The 18,206-nt window shown below is 41.9% G+C and overlaps 1 protein-coding gene across 17 annotated transcripts in view; it reads right to left on the bottom strand.

The window, feature by feature from the left end:
* The window catches only part of DYSF (dysferlin), a 272,723-nt gene that overhangs the window by 18,437 nt on the left and 236,080 nt on the right, over positions 1-18,206 (bottom strand). For all 17 annotated transcript variants that reach the window (XM_060187109.1, XM_060187107.1, XM_060187114.1 and 14 more), the window contains 6 exons: positions 13,480-13,608; positions 13,022-13,177; positions 12,264-12,355; positions 4,493-4,663; positions 3,714-3,856; positions 625-764 (listed from right to left, as the gene is read on the bottom strand). In XM_060187109.1, the coding sequence (XP_060043092.1) occupies positions 625-764; positions 3,714-3,856; positions 4,493-4,663; positions 12,264-12,355; positions 13,022-13,177; positions 13,480-13,608 (831 nt within the window). The remainder of the gene's footprint in view (positions 1-624; positions 765-3,713; positions 3,857-4,492; positions 4,664-12,263; positions 12,356-13,021; positions 13,178-13,479; positions 13,609-18,206) is intronic.

Raw genomic sequence — 18,206 nt, forward strand, 5'->3', positions numbered from 1 at the left:
TAGAGTACCAAGGAGCTGATCCTTCAGCACTTGCTGGGCCACTCTAAAGAGCTGGAGGCCTCAGTGCCAAGGAAGACAAAGCTCAGTTGCAAAGACTGGAGACCATGTCCCCAAAGGTGGTCATCTGGCTTCCATGGTCTTTCTTTCTTCCTCTGACCCTTTCCTCCTCTTCAAAATCCCATCTCTGAGCTCTCCCCTTCCAGGAAGTCTCCTCTCATCTCAGCCCTGAGCCTGCATAAAGGGGCTCCCTCGCCACTCCTGACTTTTTGTCATAGGGTTCTGTTCTCCTTGTCTGGACCATGCTGCAGCCCAGCATGGGGCTGGTCATCTGGGATGTCACTGAGCGAGGATGTCAGACTCACTGCCACTGTAGCAGCAAGGCTTCAGGATGGCCTACAGAAAGTCAGAGGGACAGCTCAGTGGATGTCAGGGTGTGGCTGATATTGTCTTCCCAGCCCCTTCGGGCTGCAGGGAGGTGGAGGCTGACCTGAGAGTTCTCTCCAGCACTATGGAGAAACATTGTCAAGGAGGGTGGGTCATGTGCTAAGGTCCCTGTGGGTGCTCCAGGATAGCCATGAGGTCCTCCAGGGTAGAGGGCGAACAGCTGGAGGTTGAGGGTCCTACCTGCTCAATGTCCGGCTGGAGGGGGCTGTAGAGGGGCCGGGACTCCACATGCTCAGGGACCAGACCTTGCTGCTGGAGGACGTGCAAGGCCAGACGCTCCTCCATGGGGCCCAGGTGTGGGTTAGGGAGCTTGCCAGCCTCTGAGACAAGGAGAAGATAAAAAATGCCCAGTACTAAATATGCAGGATATGGTAGGGCTACCCCAACAGTTTCTCCAGCACCCAAAAGTCTCATCCCTAGCCCAGATTCATGTCTGGTTCTCTGATTCTCATGTCTATAGGAGACACCTTGATGTCTATAGGCTTTAGGTTTAAAATCCTTATGCCCAATCGCCACCATTTCTACCAAATCTCTTCTATAAAGGTCTTCTTCCCTGCCTGCCAAATCCTACCTATTCCAGGAAGCCCTCCCTGCCTGCTCCCAGCTCTGCATCATACTTCTAGATCTGGCAAGGAAGAGCTCTTCATGCAATCTGGTCTACTAGTGTTAGTCAATTAAAGAACAGTAATAACTTCAAGCCCTGAAAATGCAAGAAGCATGTGCCAAGCACTGCTGTTCATAATAGTTCCCAAAGGGATTGCTGCTACCAGCCCATTTTACAGAGACCACAGGTGAAGCAGAGAGTAGGCACTTGGCGGGCCAGCAAGGCAGCCAAAATCACACCCTCATTCAGGAAAGGTGGCTGTTCTCTGTGCCTGGTGCTTCCAGCAACAACTCCTACTGCCAGGGGCTGCTTCAAGGATGGGGAGTACAGATGGGATGGAGGCAGGTGGTTCTGACCCTGGTGAGCCTGGCCAAGTACCCAACAATGTGAACTGGGAGTCTCAATGACAGATCTTTTTTTAAATTTTTAAAATATTTTATTTATCTATTATTGGATAAAGACGGAGAAATTGAAAGGGAAGGGGTGATAGAGAGGGACAGAGACAAAGAGACACTTTCAGCCCTGCTTCCACCACATAAAGCTTCCCCCTTGCAGGTGGGTACCAAGGGCTTGAACCTGGGTCCTTGTGCACTGTAACGTGTACACTTAATCAGGTGTGCCACCACCTGGGCCTCTCCATGACAGATGTTTTTAAAAAATATTTTTTTATTTTATTTTAATAATAAAAAGACAGAGATAAATACCAGAGCAGTGCTCAGCTCTGGCTCACAGTGGTGCTGGGGATTGAACCTGAGACCTTGAAGCCTTAGGCATGAAAGTCTTTTGCACAGCCATTATGCTGGCCATGACAGATCTTGGCTGGGTATTGGTGACCCACACACTTAGATACATGCACTTGGGATGCCCTGTGTTCACCAACACAGGAACACACACACATGCTCACAGGCATGCACTACTTCATCGGCCAGTCGTGCCCTGCCCATTTTTAACTTCTTATTTATTTCTTTTTGAATAGACACTATTCACTTACTTATTTATTTTTATTTTGGATAGAGACAGAAATGAAATGGGAAGGAGATAGAGAGGAAAAGAGGAGATGAGGAGATAATATAATGGTTACACAAACAAGACTCTAATACATGAGGCTCTGAGATCCCAGGTTCAATCCCCAACACTACCATAAGCCAGAGCTGAGCAGTGGTCAGATAAAAAAAAAAAAAAAATGAAAGAAGAAAAAGGAAAGAAAGACATATGCAGCACTGCTTCACCACGCATGAAGCTTGCATGTGAGGACTGGTGGCCTAAACCCAGGTTCTTATGCATGGTCATGTGTGTGCTTGGTCAGGTGTGCCACCACCCAACCCCTGCCCTGCCCATTTTAACAGGTGTCACAAAGCAAGTAGCTTGGCATAGCTGAGAGACAACCAGGCCAGGACCCTGGTTCTACTCCCACCAGTCTGATGACAATAGGCAGGTTGTCCACCACGCTTGGTTTCCACAGCCTTGTCTGTAAAAGCATACCCAGGCCAGACCTAACCATCTCTATCTGGCTTCCGTTTGCTATGAATTTATTACCATGAGTCCGGGCCCCTGTGCTAAAGCTTGCAGACTCGCAGAGGAAATGAGATCACCCCTAAAACAGATGCGTATTCTGTGGAGAAGAGACTAGAGCAGGGATAGACTTGGTAGAGAAGAGCTGGCTCGGTTCTGGCCTGAGAGTCAGGAAAATAGGAGGAGGAACAGGGGGATGGAGTTCAGGGAGTCAAGCTTTCATTCTCCTTTAATAACCTCAGCACCAGATGATATGGGTAACCTTGGAGTCCAGCAAGAGACCAAGGGCAGGGCCAGGTGGTGGCGCACCTAGGTAAGCGAACACATTACAGTGCTCAGGGACCCAGGTTCAAGCCCCTAGTTCCCACCTGCAAGGGGGGAAACTTCACAAGTGGTGAAGTAGGGCTGCAATTGTCTGTCTCTTTCCTTATCTGTCTCTGCCTCCCTTCTCAATTTCTCTCTTTCTCTATCAAATAATTTAAATGAAGAAAAATGTTTAAAAAGAGGCTAAGGGACAGTCCGGCCTGTCTACACGGGGTGGGCAGTGCAGGCCTGAGGGCACCTCAGACAGTGAAGGGGCAGAGAGCAGGATTTCGGGGCATGAGCAACAAGAGGCAGGGGAGCAGGGTCAGGACCACAGGGTTTCCTGCCCACCCTTTGGATACTTTCAGGGCAGGAAGTGAGGGTGGGGAGTTGTAGAGGGAAGGGATTAGGAGGGAATGACAAGCTCAAGTTGGCAGGCTGGTATGACATAAGTAGAGAACTATTTCTCAGAGGTGGCCTACATGTACCCTAAACTCCCCAACAAGACTCTGATGCCGAAACCCAGAAGTAGACTGGTCTTGACTTTGGCTCTGCCTTCAGAATCACCCTCTCATGCTGCCCTTAAGATGGGCCCAATCTGATCTGGAACTAAGGTCATGTGGCACTGGTCTCATCTGACCTTGACTCTGGCCCATCCATGACCTCCAACTTTTATAAGGGTTAAACTGGTAAGTACTTACACCGAAAGAACCAAGCACAAAATCAGCCCATTTGTTATACTCCACACTAGACCCTAAGGGTGTGGACTCTGTCCAGTTGGGTCCTTTATGGCAAGAAAGAGGGAGGGAGAGGATGAACCAGTGGCTTTGGGATACACATGGAGGCTCACCTATTTCTTCGATGGTGTATTCCTTCTCCTGAAACACCACTCGGTCTGTTCGGTAAACAGGAGCCTTGACTCTGTGCTGCTGGCAGAAGAGGTGGAGGAGCTGGGAGGGGCGGAGCTGGTCTCGCCACTGATTGGGTCCAGAGCTGAGGCCAAGCACAAGACAGAGATGAGCCACCCCAGGATACAGAACTCCCCCCCACAGGGCACCTCGCCCTTCACCTTCATTCAGTCTGTGAGTGCTTTCCATGACTCAGGAGCCCAGTTCTACAGAGAAGGAAACTGAGGCCAGAGACATCAGAGCTTGTGTTAGTACATAAAGTATTGGAACTCAGGTGTTTTCATTTAGAACACCAAACCCAAATATGAACCAAGTTGGCAAGAAGTGGGTGGAGGTGTTTACACATGACTTCACAGGATGCAGAGCATCACATAACCCCCCTAAGGGGTCAGGTCCTACATAGAGGCCTAGATAGAATCCCCTTATCTGTCTCACTTCTACTTTTCCAGAAGCTCACAATAGAGCCTTAAAAAAAAGGAAAAAAAAACAAACTAGAACATAAGAACCAGGTTCTTAAAATTAGACAAACCAGTTCAAGTCCTATTTCTGCCACTTAGAAGCCATAACATTTCTGGGCCTCAGTTTTCTTATCTGTAGAGTGAGGACAAGACCCAGGTTGGGCTGAGTGAGAGAATGCCTATGAAGTGCTTAGCCAGTGTCAGCACACAGAGACTACTCAGAACAAGGGTGGGGGGAGAAGCAGGGGGCCCAGTGCACCTACACACAGTAGGTCTGTGGGAGTCCGCAGCGAGCGCCAAACTTGGACAGCAGCCTGTTCTCCAGGTCAATGACCGTCTCCCCAATCTTTTCGTCCTTGGAGAGGAGGTCATAGTCATAGAGAGTGATCTTCAGGTCCTTCTCCAGAGGCAGCGTGCAGGTCAGCTCGAACATCCTGCTCAGGAGAGGGGGTGGTCAGAACGGCGCTGGCTCCCTGATGTCACCAGGCACAGTAACAGGTTGGCAGAGTAAGAAAGAACAAGAGCCTCACTGCCATCCCCAGACACCTTCTCCTCTCCCAGAGGGGTCCTGCAGCCCACTGCCCACCATCCTCGGGTCTCCTGTAGCTCTTAGCATTCACCAACCACCACAGCACTGGACTGCACCCTACTGAGGCACACAGTACACACAGCAGCTGCCTGCCTGATGGACTACAGAGTGAATTCATGAATTCAAACTGGAAGTTAAAGCTGATGTTTCACCACTGGGAAACAAGAGATGTCATACCCCAGTGCAAGATATCAGAGCTTCAGAGCTCTGATATCTTGCACCCATGGGGGTGGCCTCGGACCCAGTGTCCAGGCTCCTCAAGCTTCATATATATTGCAAACTGAGGCAGAGTAAAGATCTGTGAAGACTCCATTGGAAAGCTGTCCTGCTGCGCTCTGAGACTCCACCTCCCCTCCACCCCCCAACACACACACACACACACACACACACACACACACACACACACACTCAGGAGTTCTATGCAGAGGCAACACGATCCTTGTGGATAAGAGACAAAAGTCTGATACAAGGAAGCGGGAACAGCTGGTAGCAGCTGGGAGAGAGGAGCGACACTCGAGAGGACCTGAGTCCCCCCAGTTTAGGCCATGGACTCATGGGGTTCCTGCAGAGGAGAGAGAGCATACCCCCTGTCCCAGGAAGCCCTGAATCCTTTCCTGTGGGTCATGGGGCTCCAGCAACAAGAGACAGTGAAGAGGCCCATCTGAGAACCTACAGGTGGGGACAGTCAGCTAAAAAGACAGTATCTGCCACATGTCAGACTAGAGGAGGAGGGTTCAGAGAGAGACTCTGGAAAACACCCTCACACAAAAATACTTATAAAATCTGCAAATTGGGATAGGAGAGATAGCACAATGGTCATGCAAAAGATTTTCACACCTGAGGCTCTGAGGTCCCAGGTTCAAAACCTAGCATGATCAAAAAACAGAGCAGCGCAGTGCTCTGGTCTATCTCTCTTTCTATACTTTTTTCATAAATAAATAAAGTATTTTTGGGACTTGGAAGATGGAAAAATGGTTACACAAAAAGATTTTAGGTCCTATGTATCCTGTTCAATCCTCAGCACCACCATGAGCAGTGCTTTGGTAAAACTTATATATATATAATTTGCCACCCAGGGTGGTACCCAGCCAACAGGCAGAGAACACATGAGATGGGGCCTCTCCTTTCCCTTCCTTCCCTCCGTTCCTTCTTTCCTCTCTTCCTCCTTCCCTCCCTTCCTTCCTTCCTCCCTCCCTCCCTCCCTCCCTCCCTTCCTTCCTCCCTCCCTTCCTTCCTTCCTTCCTTCCTCCCTCTCTTCCTTCCTTCCTCCCTCCCTCCCTTCCTTCTTTCCTCCCTCCCTCACTTCCTCCCTCCCTCTCTTCCTTCTTTCCTTCCTCCCTCCGTCCCTCCCTTCCTCCCTCCCTCCCTTCCTTCCTTCCTCTGTCCCTTCCTTCCTTCCTTCCTTCCTTCCTTCCTTTCATGCACACACACATACACACACACAAAGCAACACCTAAAGTGAGTCCATCTGAATGGAACTGGGGTCACCCCCCAGAGTCATTGGGGTACTCCCTGCTACACAGAATGAACATTCTGCTCGCCAGCTGTGGGTTTATGGCAGGGTGGGCTAACTAAAGCAAGTAGGAGAGCTACCTGCCTGCTGGCCACATCTACTCAGGGACTGGGGAGGGTAACCCCCACAGGAGGACTGTTTATAGGATTCTGGTGGCCCAAAACAAATTTGTGCTTTGATTTTGTCTCTTGAGTTTGCTTGCTCTGCACATGGGTTTTAAAAACAGTTTCTCCATAAGAACACAACTAGCTGAACAGTAAAGCTAAAACAGTATCAGAACAGGGTAACAAAATAGATGAACTCCAGAAAACAGTAGAGGGAAGCAAGAATAGAATCAATGAGGCTGAAGACAGAATTAGCAAGATCGAGGATGAATTAGAGACAACTAAAAAAGAAGTAAGAGATCTCAAAAAGAGATTAAGAGATACTGAAAACAACAACAGAGTCCTATGGGAAGACTTCAAAAGAAACAATATATGCATTATTGGCTTTCCAGAGGGAGAAAGAGAGGGAGAGGAAGAAAGCATTCTTCAGGCCATAATACTGAAAACTTCTCTAGTCTAGACAACATCAAAGACATAAAGATTCAAGAGGCCCAGAGGGTCCCAAACAGAATTAACCCAGACTTAAAGACACCAAGACACATCCTATTTAGAATGGAAAGAAATAAGGATAAAAAAAGGATCCTGAAGGCTTCAAGAGAAAAAGAAAGAGTAACAAACCGAGGAAAACCCATAAGATTAGCTGCAGACTTCTCCACACAAACACTACAGGCCAGAAGAGAATGGCAAGATATCTATCGAGTGCTCAATGAGAAAGTCTTTCAACTTGCTAGACTGTCATTCAGACTAGATGGAGGCATAAAAACCTTCTCAGACAAGCAATAGTTGAAAGAATCAACTATCACCAAGCCTGCCCTGAAAGAAATTCTGAAAGGTCTCCTATAAACAGTCAGACCAACATAAATAGGCCACATATCAGAACACTCTAAAACTCTACAGGAATAGTGTTAAAATATCTTCAATCTTTGATAATCAATAAATGTCAATGGACTGAATTCATCTACTAAAAGACACAGAGTAGGAAGATGGATCAGAAAATACAACCCAACAATATGCTGTCTACAGGAAACCCACCTAACTCAACAAGACAAACACAGACTTAAAGTGAAAGGATGGAAATCTATCATACAAGCCAATGGCCCATAAAAAAGGGCAGGGACAGATATTCTCATATCTGACATGACAGACTTTATATTAAATAAAATTTAATGAAAGTAAATGTTGTTTCTTCAAAAGAGTGAACAAAATCGACAAATCTTTAGCCAGACTTACAAAACAAAAAAGGGAGAAGACCCAAATAATTCGAATAGTAAATGAAGGAGGAGATATTACAACTGACACCAAAGAAATTCAACATATCATTCGAGGCTTCTATGGACAACTATATGCCACCAAGCTAGAGAACCTGAAATAAATGGACGATTTCCTATATACCTACCAACTTCGAAAACTAAAGAGAAAGTAGATAACATGAACAGGCCCATCACAGCTAATAAAATTGAAACAGTTATCAAAAACCTTCCCAAAAATAAAAGTCCTGGACCAGATGGTTTTACAAGTGAATTCTACAAAACCTTCAAAGAAGAATTAACACCTCTACTTTTAAAAGTCTTCCAGAAGATTAAAGACACTGGAATACTCCCTTCCAGCTTCTATGAAGCCAACATCACTTTGATACCAAAAGCAGACAGGGACACAACCAAAAAAGAAAACTACAGACCAATATCTCTGATGAACATAGATGCAAAAATATTGAACAAAATTCTAGCCAACTGGATTCAGCAGTATATTAAAAAGATTGTTCATCATGACCAAGTGGGGTTTATCCCAGGCATGCAAGGTTGGTTTAATATACGTAAATCAATCAATGTGATCCACCACATCAACAAAAGCAAGACCAAAAACCACATGGTCATATCCATAGATGCAGAGAAAGCATTTGACAAAATACAACATCACTTTATGATCAAAACACTACAAAAAATGGGAATAGATGGAAAATTTCTGAAGACAGTGGAGTCTATATATACCAAACCTACAGCCAACATCATACTCAATGGTGAAAAACTGGAAGCATTTCCCCTCAGATCAGGTACTAGACAGGGCTGCCCACTATCACCATTACTATTCAACATAGTGTTGGAAGTTCTTGCCATAGCAATCAGGCAGGAGCAAGGAATTCAAGGCATACAGATTGGAAGAAAAGAAGTCAAACTCTCCCTATTTGCAGACAACATGATAGTATATATAGAAAAACCTAAGGAATCCAGCAAGAAGCTTTTGGAAATCATCAGGCAATACAGGAAGGTATAAGGCTACAAAATTAACATTCAGAAGTCAGTGGCATTCCTCTATGCAAACACTAAGTTAGAAGAAGTTGACATCCAGAAATCAATTCCTTTTACTATTACAACAAAAACAATAAAATATCTAGGAGTAAACCTAACCAAATAAGTGAAAGACTTGTATACTGAAAATTATGAGTCAAGGAAATTGAAAAAGACACAAAGAAGTGGCAAGATATTCTATGTTCATGGGTTGAAGAATTAACATCATCAAAATGAATATACTACCCAGAGCCATATGCAAATTTAATGCTATCCCCATCAAGATCCTAAGCACATTTTTAGGAGAATAGAACAAATGCTACAAATGTTTATCTGGAACCAGAAAAGACCTAGAATTGCCATAACAATCTTGAGAAAAAAGAACAGAACCGGAGGCATCACACTCCCAGATCTCAAATTGTATTATAGGGCCACTGTCATCAAAACTGCTTGGTACTGGAACATGAATAGACATACTGACCAGTGGAATAGAATTGAGAGCCCAGAAGTAAGCCCCCACACCTACAGATCTAATCTTTGACAAAGGTGCCCAGACTATTAAATGGGAAAAGCAGAGTCTCTTCAACAAATGGTGTTGGGGAAAATGGGTTGAAACATGCAAAACAATGAAACTGAACCACTATATTTCACCAAATACAAAAGTAAATTCCAAGTGGATCAAGGACTTGGATGTTAAACCACAAGCTATCAGATACTTAGAGGAAAATATTGGCAAAACTCTTTTCCGCATCAATTTTAAAGACATCTTCAATGAAACGAATCCAATTACAAGCATAAACCTATGGGACTACATCAAATTAAAAAGCTTCTGCACAGCTAAAGAAACTACTACCCAAACCAAAAGACCCCTCACAGAATGGGAGAAGATCTTTGCATGCCATACATCAGACAAGAGGCTAAGAACCAGAATATATAAAGAACTTGCAAATCTCAACAACAAGACAACAAATAGCCCCATTCAAAAATGGGGGGAGGATATGGACAGAATAGTCACCACAGAAGAGATCCAAAAGGCCAAGAAACACATGAAAAAATGCTCTACATCTCTGATTGTCAGAGAAATGCAAATAACGACAACAATGAGATACCACTTCACTCCTGTGAGAATGTCATACATCAGAAAAGGTAACAGCAGCAAATGCTGGAGAGGGTGTGGGCTCAAAGGAACCCTCCTACACTGCTGGTGGGAATGTCAATTGGTCCAGCCTCTGTGGAGAATAGTCTGGAGAACTCTCAGAAGGCTAGAAATGGACCTACCCTATGATCCTGCAATTCCTCTTCTTGGGATATACCCTAAGAAACCCAACACACCCATCCAAAAAGATCTGTGTACACATATGTTCTTATCAGCACAATTTGTAATAGCCAAAACCTGGAAGCAACCCAGGTGTCCAACAACAGATGAGTGGCTGACCAAGTTGTGGTATAGATATACAATGGAATACTACTCAGCTATAAAAAATGGTGACTTCACCATTTTCAGCCGATCTTAGATGGACCTTGAAAAATTCATGTTAAGTGAAATAAGTCAGAAACAGAAGGATGGGAGTCAGGCGGTAGCGCAGCAGGTTAAGTGCACATGGCGCCAAGTGCAAGGACTGTCAAAAGGATCCTGGTTCAAGCCCCTGGTTACCCACCTGCAGGGGAGTCGCTTCACAGGTGGTGAAGCAGGTCTGCAGGTGTCTATCTTTCTCTCCCTCTCTCTGTCCCCTCCTCTCATCCCCTCCTCTCTCCATTTCTCTCTGTCCTATCTAACAATGACATCAATAACAACAATAATAATAACTACAACGATAAAAAAAACAAGGGCAACAAAAGGGAAAATAAAAAAATAAATATTTTTAAAAAGAAAAAGAAACAGAAGGATAATATCGGATGATCTCACTCTCAGGCAGAAGTTGAAAAACAAGATCAGAAAAGAAAACACAAGTAGAACCTGAATTGGAATTGTCGTATTGCACCAAAGTAAAAGACTCTGGGGTGGGTGGGTTGGGAGAATACAGGTCCAAGAAGGATGACAGAGGACCTAGTGGGGGTTGTATTGTTATATGGAAAACTGGGAAATGTTATGTATGTGCAAACTATTGTATTTACTGTTGAATATAAAACATTAATTCCCCAATAAAGAAATTTTTTTGATAGGACAGAGAAATTGAGAGGGGAGGTAGAGAGGGAGAAAGAAAGATACCTGCAGACCTGCTCTGTCACTCCTGAAGCATTCACTTGCAGATGGGAAATAGGGACTCAAACCCCAGTCCTTGCATATGGTAATATGTGTGCTTAATCAGGTATGCCACCATCTGGCCCCCAAACACCCTTTTTTTATTATTTTGAAAGTCACTCAACAGTATCAGAGACACAACTTCTCTTATAAGTGCTACAGCAGAAAGTTTTAACCTCCCTCTGCAACTCTCCTTTCTCCTGCTGAAATATGCTAAAATTTAAACAGCAAGCAAGCTGGAAGTCTAAGAGCTAGGTCCATGCATGGGTCACTGGATCTTCCTTGTCTTACTCTTAGTCTGTTTTAAATTATTTTTTATTTTATTTCCATATTATTTATTGAATAGAGACAGAAACTGAGAGGGGAGACAAAGAAAGACACAGAGAGAGAGAGAAATAGAGAAATACCTGCAGCAGTGTTTTACTGCTCCTGAAGCTTATCCCCTGCAGGTGGGGACCAGGTGCTTGAACCTGGGTTCTCATGTGTTGTACCATGTACACTCAAACAGGTTCACCTCTTCCTAGCTCCACTCTTAGATTTCAAGAATCATTTTACCCTCTTGGATCCATGTCCTTCCTCTGTCTACTCACTAAAGACAATTGCAGGACAATAAAGAGACTCATTACTAAATGCAATGTGAGTCCTTGATTAAGTCCAGACATAAGTGGGGAAATTCACAAAATCCTAATAAATTCTTGAGTTTAGTGAAGAGTAACACATCAATGTTGGGTTTTTGGTTTGTTAAATATATCCGATTGGGGGGGGATGCTACCTAGGGGAAGGGGGGGCTGAGTAAAGAAAAGGTATAGGAAAACTGCATAGTAGACCTTCAAATGACATTAATTTGCTCACTATCATTCCATCATAACACTGATTAAAAAATCCCAGTGATACGAACAATATGGTGTTATTTGTGGATGTGCTTTTATTATATGTTGTTTCACTTGAAGTTAGTTCCCTATAACTTATCAACAATGGCAAGGACTTACTATACTATATTTGTAGTTTTTCTGTAAATTAAAAATTATTCCAAAGCAAAAGTTTATCTGAAAAGAGAAGAATTGGAACCTGGCTTGTTCTGAGCATTCATTTAGAATCTTGATCTCAGAGGTAACTGATGATATATTTCGCTAAGAGCTTCTGCCAAGATTCGGAGCATTAGTACATAAAGAGAAGCCAAATGAGATTACACCCCCAAGACAGCTAAGATTCAAGAAACCCCAGCTCTGCTCCAGAAAGTGGGGACTTTCCAGTGGCAGAATGGCACCTCCAGCCCCACACAACAGCTATCCCCAACTTACTTTCCAAACACAGGCTCCAAAGTGGAGGGGATGTAGTTATCCTGGTCACTTACTGAGTTCTTCCCTATGGAAATCTTGATGTAGGGATCACACTAGAGGAGACAGAAGCACGTAAGTAAGATCACTTTCTTAGCATATGTGAAGCCTCCTAAGTGTTCTGCCTCCCAAAGGAGCCAGTCACTGAGGAGCTGTCATCCTGCCAGGCCAGAACCTCATTCTGCACAGCACAGCACACTACACCATGAGGTCCTGCGAGAGCTTCTGAGTATGTTCCTATAGTGGAAAAGGGATGTCTGAGTCCTCCATACACCCAATACATTGCCTCATTGGCAAAAAGATAGGTAAGGGCCAGTCCATGTCCTCAAAAGCCAGAAGGTGACTAAGACAGGCTGGGGTCCTCTCAGAAAGAGAAAGAGATGGCCCAGACTTATCAGCCCAATTCATCTCAAACAGATCAAATTCCAAACCTCTATTAAAGAATGATTTTCTTCTCATCCTATCAGAACTCCATAGACTCTTAAGAGTCCAACAACTTTGCAAGAAGCCCTCCCCAATATCTCAGAGTCTTGTTCTTTGACCTTTTTGACCTCCAAGAGCATGCAGCCCTTGACAGAATGTCATCAAGTTACATCCGTTTTGTTAGTCTGGTTCCCACCATTTACTGTGAACTCCCTTAGGAGAGACTATATCCAGACTCTGAAATCCATTTGTATCTTGAGCTGCCATGCTGGGGGAGGCAAGGAGTCCAGTGACATTACCTTTCCATTAGGGTCCTTGGGCTGCAGGCCAAACGCTTGAATGATGTAGATACGAACCAGGCACTCTTGAGGCCCCTGTGCAGCCAGCTGGTGGAACTGTCTTGGGGGCAAGGGGATGGCTGGGTCTTCAGGGAGGGGATAAATTTTGAACTGGCCCTGAAGAGAATGAGTGGTCAACTTTCATTTTTATCATCACTGTCACCAACACAATCACCATGAGGACTATTCCTCTCACCTCTACCAGAATCACCACTGCTGAGATCACCAAATCCAATGCCTTCCCATCACCACCAACAATTCTGAATCTGTGGTGTCATTACCACCATCATCACCTCCATCATCAGCACAAAGGTCACTGTTGTACTGATCACAGTAATACTGACCCCAGTACCTTCACTTAACTGTTGCCATTCAGTACTCTCAGGTCCCATGTCAGAAGTATGTATTCAGAGACTGACCTTGAATTCCCCAATGACAGACGGATCTTCCATCTCCTCCTGAGTCTTGCCCCGGTAAAGCTTGAAGGTGTTACAGAAGTCAGACAGGCCCTCAAAGGCTTCCACATTCTCCAGTTGTGTGTCATAGACCTGCCACATGTGGGAATAAGGAAAGGGGCCAGGCAAAGAAGAATAGGAGATAAAGCAAAAGAAGAAGAGGAGACAGGGAGAAGGGAGGAAAAATAACAGAGTGGAGGGAGAGAGGGAAAGAAAGCCAAAGGAGTTGGAGGAGAGGCAGAAGAAAGGAGGTTAAAGAGGAAGGGTAACAGAAAGAAGAACAGAGGCAAGAGATAAAAAAAAAAATGGTAGAGATCAAGAGAGAGACAGGCAAAAGAGGGTAGGAAGGGAAAACACTGTTTATTAGGACATAGGGATTCCCAGCAAATCAAATATTCTAGGTAGCTGAGAGTCATCATGTAAATGGTGGTACACTCATTTCTTAAGAGAATAAAACCACATTAAAACAGATGAATTAGAAATTAACTGACTTTTTATTCAAAGATTGAAGCTGAAAATTTTACAGGTCAGCATTTCGAGGAAGAAAAAAAAAAAAAAGGTCATTGTTCAGCATGTCCTAATAGTACTAGTATCAAATACGAGGCTGAGCATGTTTTTTAAAAACCACTTTTAATTTATGAACTCTAGTTTCTTCCTCTCAAGCCATAAATGACTTTGATTTATTAGAATAATGTTTTAGAAGACTTTGAGTTTAAATGAAGCAGTTATGTTTTATTATAGAAGAGAAAATGTGCCTATTTTTTTTGAAAATGTGCCTATTATAGAAGAGAAAATGTACCTATTAAAATATGTATTAAATAATTTAATACTTATGTTATATTGGTTATATATGAAACTGACAAACAAGAAACTTCAGGTTAATACCTATCTCATCTTGCTAAAATAATACTTAGCTTAGCTACATTTAATCCTTGTTCAAGCTCTATCTTTTCCATGAAGTCCAAGTTCTATCTCTTCCAAGAAATATTTAATTACACAAGTGATATGGGTCCATGATTAAAAAATTAGAAAATACTATTATTGCCTTAAATTCTGATTTTAAAAAAACATTCTGTTAATACTTGCTATGCAGTTTTGGATACATTTTATTGCTACTGCATGTATACATGTCTTATTTACTCCACCTATCATAATTTAATTTTAATATCCCCCAAAGCATTGTATTTGTTTAAACTACTTCTAGTTTTCCGAATGACTTCTGTCACACACTAAATGTTCATGATTCTTGCATTTGTTTGTCAGCTTTTTATTCTCATCAATCAATTCATCTGTTCTTCACCAACACCAGGTTTAGCTGTTGTTGCTTCCTTCATAACAAGTTTTACTACCTGAGAGTGAAAATTTCCCTTTTCAAAGTTTTCTTGGGTATTCTCTTTCACACAGCTCTTTCAAATGAAAAATTTTAAACACTTGGTTCAATTCTAAACAAGTGTGTCTTCAGGATTTTTGTTGTTATCAACATTAAACTGAACGTTAACTTTGGAGAGAGCAACTGTGATCTTCATTAAGATTTGTGTTGTTACCAAAATATACATAAAAGATCTCTTATTGTGAATTATAGTTATCTTCATTTAGATCCTATGCACTTATTGCTTCATTTGTTCCAAGCTAAACTAATCTTGTTGTTGTTGTTGTTGTCGTTAGTACTGTGAATGGGAATATTTGACTAAATTCTCTAGATACTTGCTACCATCTTATTTAGTTCTTCTGATGGTTCTCCTAAATTTTCAGTTTCTCTTTTTTTGTTCAAACAAGTTGATTGCATACAGTAATGATTCTGTCTCCTCCTTTCTAAAATGAATGGTCAATATGTCTATTGTACTTCCTGTTTTGTAAATACTCATGTATCATTTAGTACATAGATATTCATGTGTCATTTGTTGGAAACACACCATTTAGCATTATGAAGTACTGTTCTTTGTCCCATTTAATTTGAGGGACCTAAAAACCCTCTCATCTAATATTAAGATTTTGATTTCTACTTTCTTTTCACTTGCATCTGATGGGATGCCTTTTCTTAATTTTTATTTTTAAATCTTATGAGTCTCTTTCTTTTAGAGTTAAATCTAGCTTGCTTTTTTTTTTTTTAATTGCCACGAGAGTTATTGATGGAGCTAAGTGCCCAAACAATGAACCCATCACTCCCATGGCTATTTTTTTTCCTTTTTTTCCTTTTATTTGATAAAACAGAGATAAATTGAGAAGAGAGAGAGAGAGAGAGAGACCCACACCTGAAGCACTGCTTCACTGCTTGTGAAGCTTCCCTCCTCCAGGTAGGGGACAAGGGGTTGAACCCAGGTTCTTGAGCATGGTGATGTGTGTGCTCAACTAGGTGCACCACTGCCTGGCCCCTCATAGCTTTGAGATCTGGTTCACAGTTGCAATTAATAAGTGATTGATATGGCAGATATGCTTGGTATGGTTTTATGTCTATACTACATTTAGATAAACACAGAACATATATTTTATTTTCTAGTTTCAAAATATTTTGTTTTAAATCTCTGATTCAAGGTCAATTTTCTTTGCATGTGTGTTTTCATGTACAATGAGCTAATTCTTTGTTATAATATTATAGCTTTATATATACCAATAACAATCATTTTTCTATATTTTCAGGGACAGTATTTATGAGTCCCCTACTATAGCAACAATCAATCAAACTTTATCTCTCACATCCTCTTCATCGCCCAGGTTTAGACAGTATTATCCTCCTTAATATTTACTCTTGTACTGCTTGATAATCACTTCCTTATATTCTTTTCTTTAAATTTTTATTAGTGATGTGATATGGATTTACAAAATTATAAGATAACAGAAGTATAATTCCACACCTTTCCTACCACCAGAGTTCTGTGTCCCTGTTCCCTCCATTGGAAACTGCATTAGTTCTCTCAAGATCACAGATATGTGTTGACTATCATATATATATACCCTTTTTATTCCCCTATAGTCCTGCCTTCTCTTCCTTTCTAAGTCTCACCTACTATTTCTGAGTGTCTGGGTTTTTTTTGTTGTTGTTGTTTTTGTTTTTGTTTTTTCCTTTTCTCTCTCTGGGTCCTGATAGAATTGAAGTTCAGTACCTTCTGGTCATCTTCCCCTAACATTTCTCCACCTCTGGGAGTATGGACCAAAATCCTTTATGAGGTACAAAAGATGGAAAGGTCTGGCTTCTGTAATTGCTTATCCACTGGATATGGGCCTTGGCAAGTTGACCCATATCCCCAGCCTATCTTTTCCTAATGGGGTAGGACTCTGAAGAGGTGGGGTTCCAGGACATATTGGTGAGGTTGTCTGGATGAAATCGTAGTAGCATCCACAATTTGGTGGATATGGCTTAGTGAGTTTCTAGGGGGAAATCTGGTTGTATTTTGTTGAGTTTTCAGGTGATTTATTTGTTCCTGTTTTTCCGGTTTATCAGGTGGATGATCTGAAACAGCTCTGAAACCATACCCACACCTCTGGAAGACCATATATTCTTATTATTTGATTTACCAATGTTAATTATCTATCCCTCTTAGGAAAGGTATATTTCTGTTGGCAATCAATGTCCTCTGTATACCATCTTTTTTCCTTCTCCACTTAAATTTTGTCAATTTTACCATTTCAAATTTTACCATTTCATTTTGTGTGTATGGTAAGACATTCTGTCCTGTTACCCCAACCCTTCTGATTGTTTTCATTCTAAGCCTAAGGTATACCAGAGAACTAGTCATTTTATTTGGCTTTTCCAGTTATCTTCTAGTTGAGATAGCCCCTAGATAAACTCCCCAAAGCCTCTCAAGACATGTTCATGAAAACCATATTACTTACTTCCTAAATATACATATCTGAGTGTCTGTAGCTTTTGTGCTTGGAGGGGAAAATTGGTTTAATATTAAATCTGTCGGTCACCCTTTCTTTTCTTGGTGCTTTGTTGTCTTTGAGAAAAATAGAGCTGTAAAGAAACTGTCCTTTATTATTTACTATTTTTAATGATATTGTGGTTTTCTCGGTTGGGGACAGAGGTATGAATATATAAATAATTCTTTATCTCTGAAGTCCTATAGCATATATTAGGAGATGTCTCAACATTGACCAATTTGGTTGAATTTTTCCTGAGTTCTATTAAACTAAATTTATCTGTTCTATTTCATTTAATTGTCCTTCTTAGAGACTCCAATTATGAAAATGTTGGATCTTCTTTTTCTAATTTCTATGTCTGTCATTTCCTATTAAATTTTGAGTTTTTTTCTCTTTGTTTTTATATAACTCTATCTTTATTCTACTTCATCTTGATTAATTTTATTACATATGTCTTCTATGCCTCTTATGTGTTCCCAATATGGTCTTTCTTCTCTGTGCTCCTTCCAATTTTGTGTATATTACCCTTCTTAAATCCTATAAGTATGTTTCATCTTTTCTCATCATTCCTTCAACTATTTTATCTCTGCTTTGTACTCTGTCTATCCCTTTTTTCTAAACCATTTCAAAACATCTCATCTGTTCCTTGTAAAATGTTTCTGATGGATATAAAACCTCTTCTTTGCATAAGTTTGATGTTTATTTTCTCTTATATTTTATAGCTTTTTTAAATTAATGCTATCATTTGTATTTTATTACTACCTTGTTATTAAATGTGTTAGATTATCCAAGACTGATTATATACTCTGTTCCCACCATCGAGGCAAACT

The sequence above is a fragment of the Erinaceus europaeus genome, chromosome 3, assembly GCF_950295315.1.
Source record: "Erinaceus europaeus chromosome 3, mEriEur2.1, whole genome shotgun sequence".
NCBI classification, from domain to species: domain Eukaryota; kingdom Metazoa; phylum Chordata; class Mammalia; order Eulipotyphla; family Erinaceidae; genus Erinaceus; species Erinaceus europaeus.